We start from the raw sequence: 1,694 nt of genomic DNA on the forward strand, positions 1-1,694 counted from the left end.
CTCAGATCTCAGCCTCCTGAGTAGCCAGGATTACAGGTGTGAGCCACCAGCGCCCGGCTCCCTTAACTTTTTTACTCAAACCTTGCCTCTACTTTTGGCTTTTTGCTGGTTAATTGGAAATGAGTCTCATGAGCTTTCCTGCCTGGACTCACTTGAATGGTGATCTTTGGATTTTAACCTCCTGAGTAGTTAGAATTATGGATATGAGCCACCAGTGCCTGCTTCCACCACTGACATTGTATTACATATCTATCTCTCCATTAAGGTATCTTACTTTTCAAGAATCTCTCAGCACTCTCATGGAAAACTAAATTGTATTCAGAGATTATCATTTGTGTTTATGAGAGAGATGATGAACCAGTTTTGGCATCAGATATTGGTCTGTTACTGGCCTTATGATCTATATAGGAAAAGGATAATTTCCTTGTTTTATTCTAGAATGTTAATATTACTTCAGCACGTATTATGGTCTGATGGAAATCCTCAGTTCCTCAGCATGTGAGGGTATCAATGCAGATGGTGTGTTCACTGCTGCCTTTATCATTGACTTTCACATCACGCACTCAGGCTTCAATCACTTGTGTGTTTGTTGTATAGGAGTCGCCCATCGGAGCCAGAGCAGTGAGGGAGTTAGTTCTCTCAGCAGCTCACCTTCCAACAGCCTTGAGACGCAATCTCAGTCCCTCTCACGTTCCCAGAGCATGGATATCGACGGTGTCTCTTGTGAGAAAAGGTAACCAGAAGGCCATTCTCTCATGTATTATTTTACTTATGGAAAAGGACAGTTCTACTTTCCTTAGTCTCCATTCCAGTAGTCTAAAATGCCAGCCCAGAGATCCCTGCCAGCCCCTACTGAATTAGAGCTAAATTTCTTAAATTGAAAGGTCTTTATATCACTCTGAAATGTTCTTTAAGTATTTGTTGGTGCTTAATGTCTTTTCTGAAATAAATTGTGTGTGGTTTAAAAAAAAAGACACCCTCAGGGCTAATGTGTGACATGCAAGGAAAAAGAGAAGTGATGTCAATAATGGATGTGTGAAAAGCCCCATATGTGAAACGTTGATTAGGATATGCAAGGACAGTGGGGGGAAGAGGCCAAGAATCAAGCAGATCTAAAACACAGGTAAGCTAGACAGGACATGGTTAGAGTGAGGCCTATCAGGTTCTTGTATTATTAGGGAGAATGGTAAAGATACTGGCTAACTTTTAGACTTTGAATTTAAACAAATGCTAAAATTTCAAGAGTAACCATTAAAAGAATAATAATGCAATACAGCCTTGTCCCCCAACATCAAAAATATATTCCAAGACTCCTGATGGACATCTAAAGCCACAGCAATTCTAAACCCTTGTGTGTTGTTTTTATTTATTCTCTGCTACATTGCCACATAGTGTCAGAGTTCATCTTTGGTTCTGGGTTTTATATCTAGGTGCTTCCTTAGTGTCACTCTGTCTTGGGCTTTGTGACCACAGTTAAGTAAGAGTTACCTGAACAGAAGTACTTTGACCTTCCATCTGCTAACTAAGCTAAGTAATTAATGGGAAGGTAACATATACCATGGGGATAAGCTGGAGGAAGGGTAATTTACATTCTAAGGAGAATGATGGCATGAGATTTTATCATACTGCTTAGATGGCATGTGATTTCAAACTTGAGCATTCTTTCTTTCTCTCTCTCTCTTTTTTTTTTTTTT

General features: G+C 39.7%; 1 protein-coding gene across 2 annotated transcripts in view; it reads left to right on the forward strand.

Annotated features, from left to right (window-relative positions):
• Positions 1 to 1,694, forward strand: part of Ube4b (ubiquitination factor E4B) — a 123,179-nt gene that overhangs the window by 44,457 nt on the left and 77,028 nt on the right. For both annotated transcript variants that reach the window (XM_013034507.1, XM_013034514.1), the window contains exon 3: positions 598 to 733. In XM_013034507.1, the coding sequence (XP_012889961.1) occupies positions 598 to 733 (136 nt within the window). The remainder of the gene's footprint in view (positions 1 to 597; positions 734 to 1,694) is intronic.

The sequence above is a fragment of the Dipodomys ordii genome, unplaced genomic scaffold, assembly GCF_000151885.1.
Source record: "Dipodomys ordii isolate 6190 unplaced genomic scaffold, Dord_2.0 Scaffold6, whole genome shotgun sequence".
NCBI classification, from domain to species: Eukaryota; Metazoa; Chordata; class Mammalia; order Rodentia; family Heteromyidae; genus Dipodomys; species Dipodomys ordii.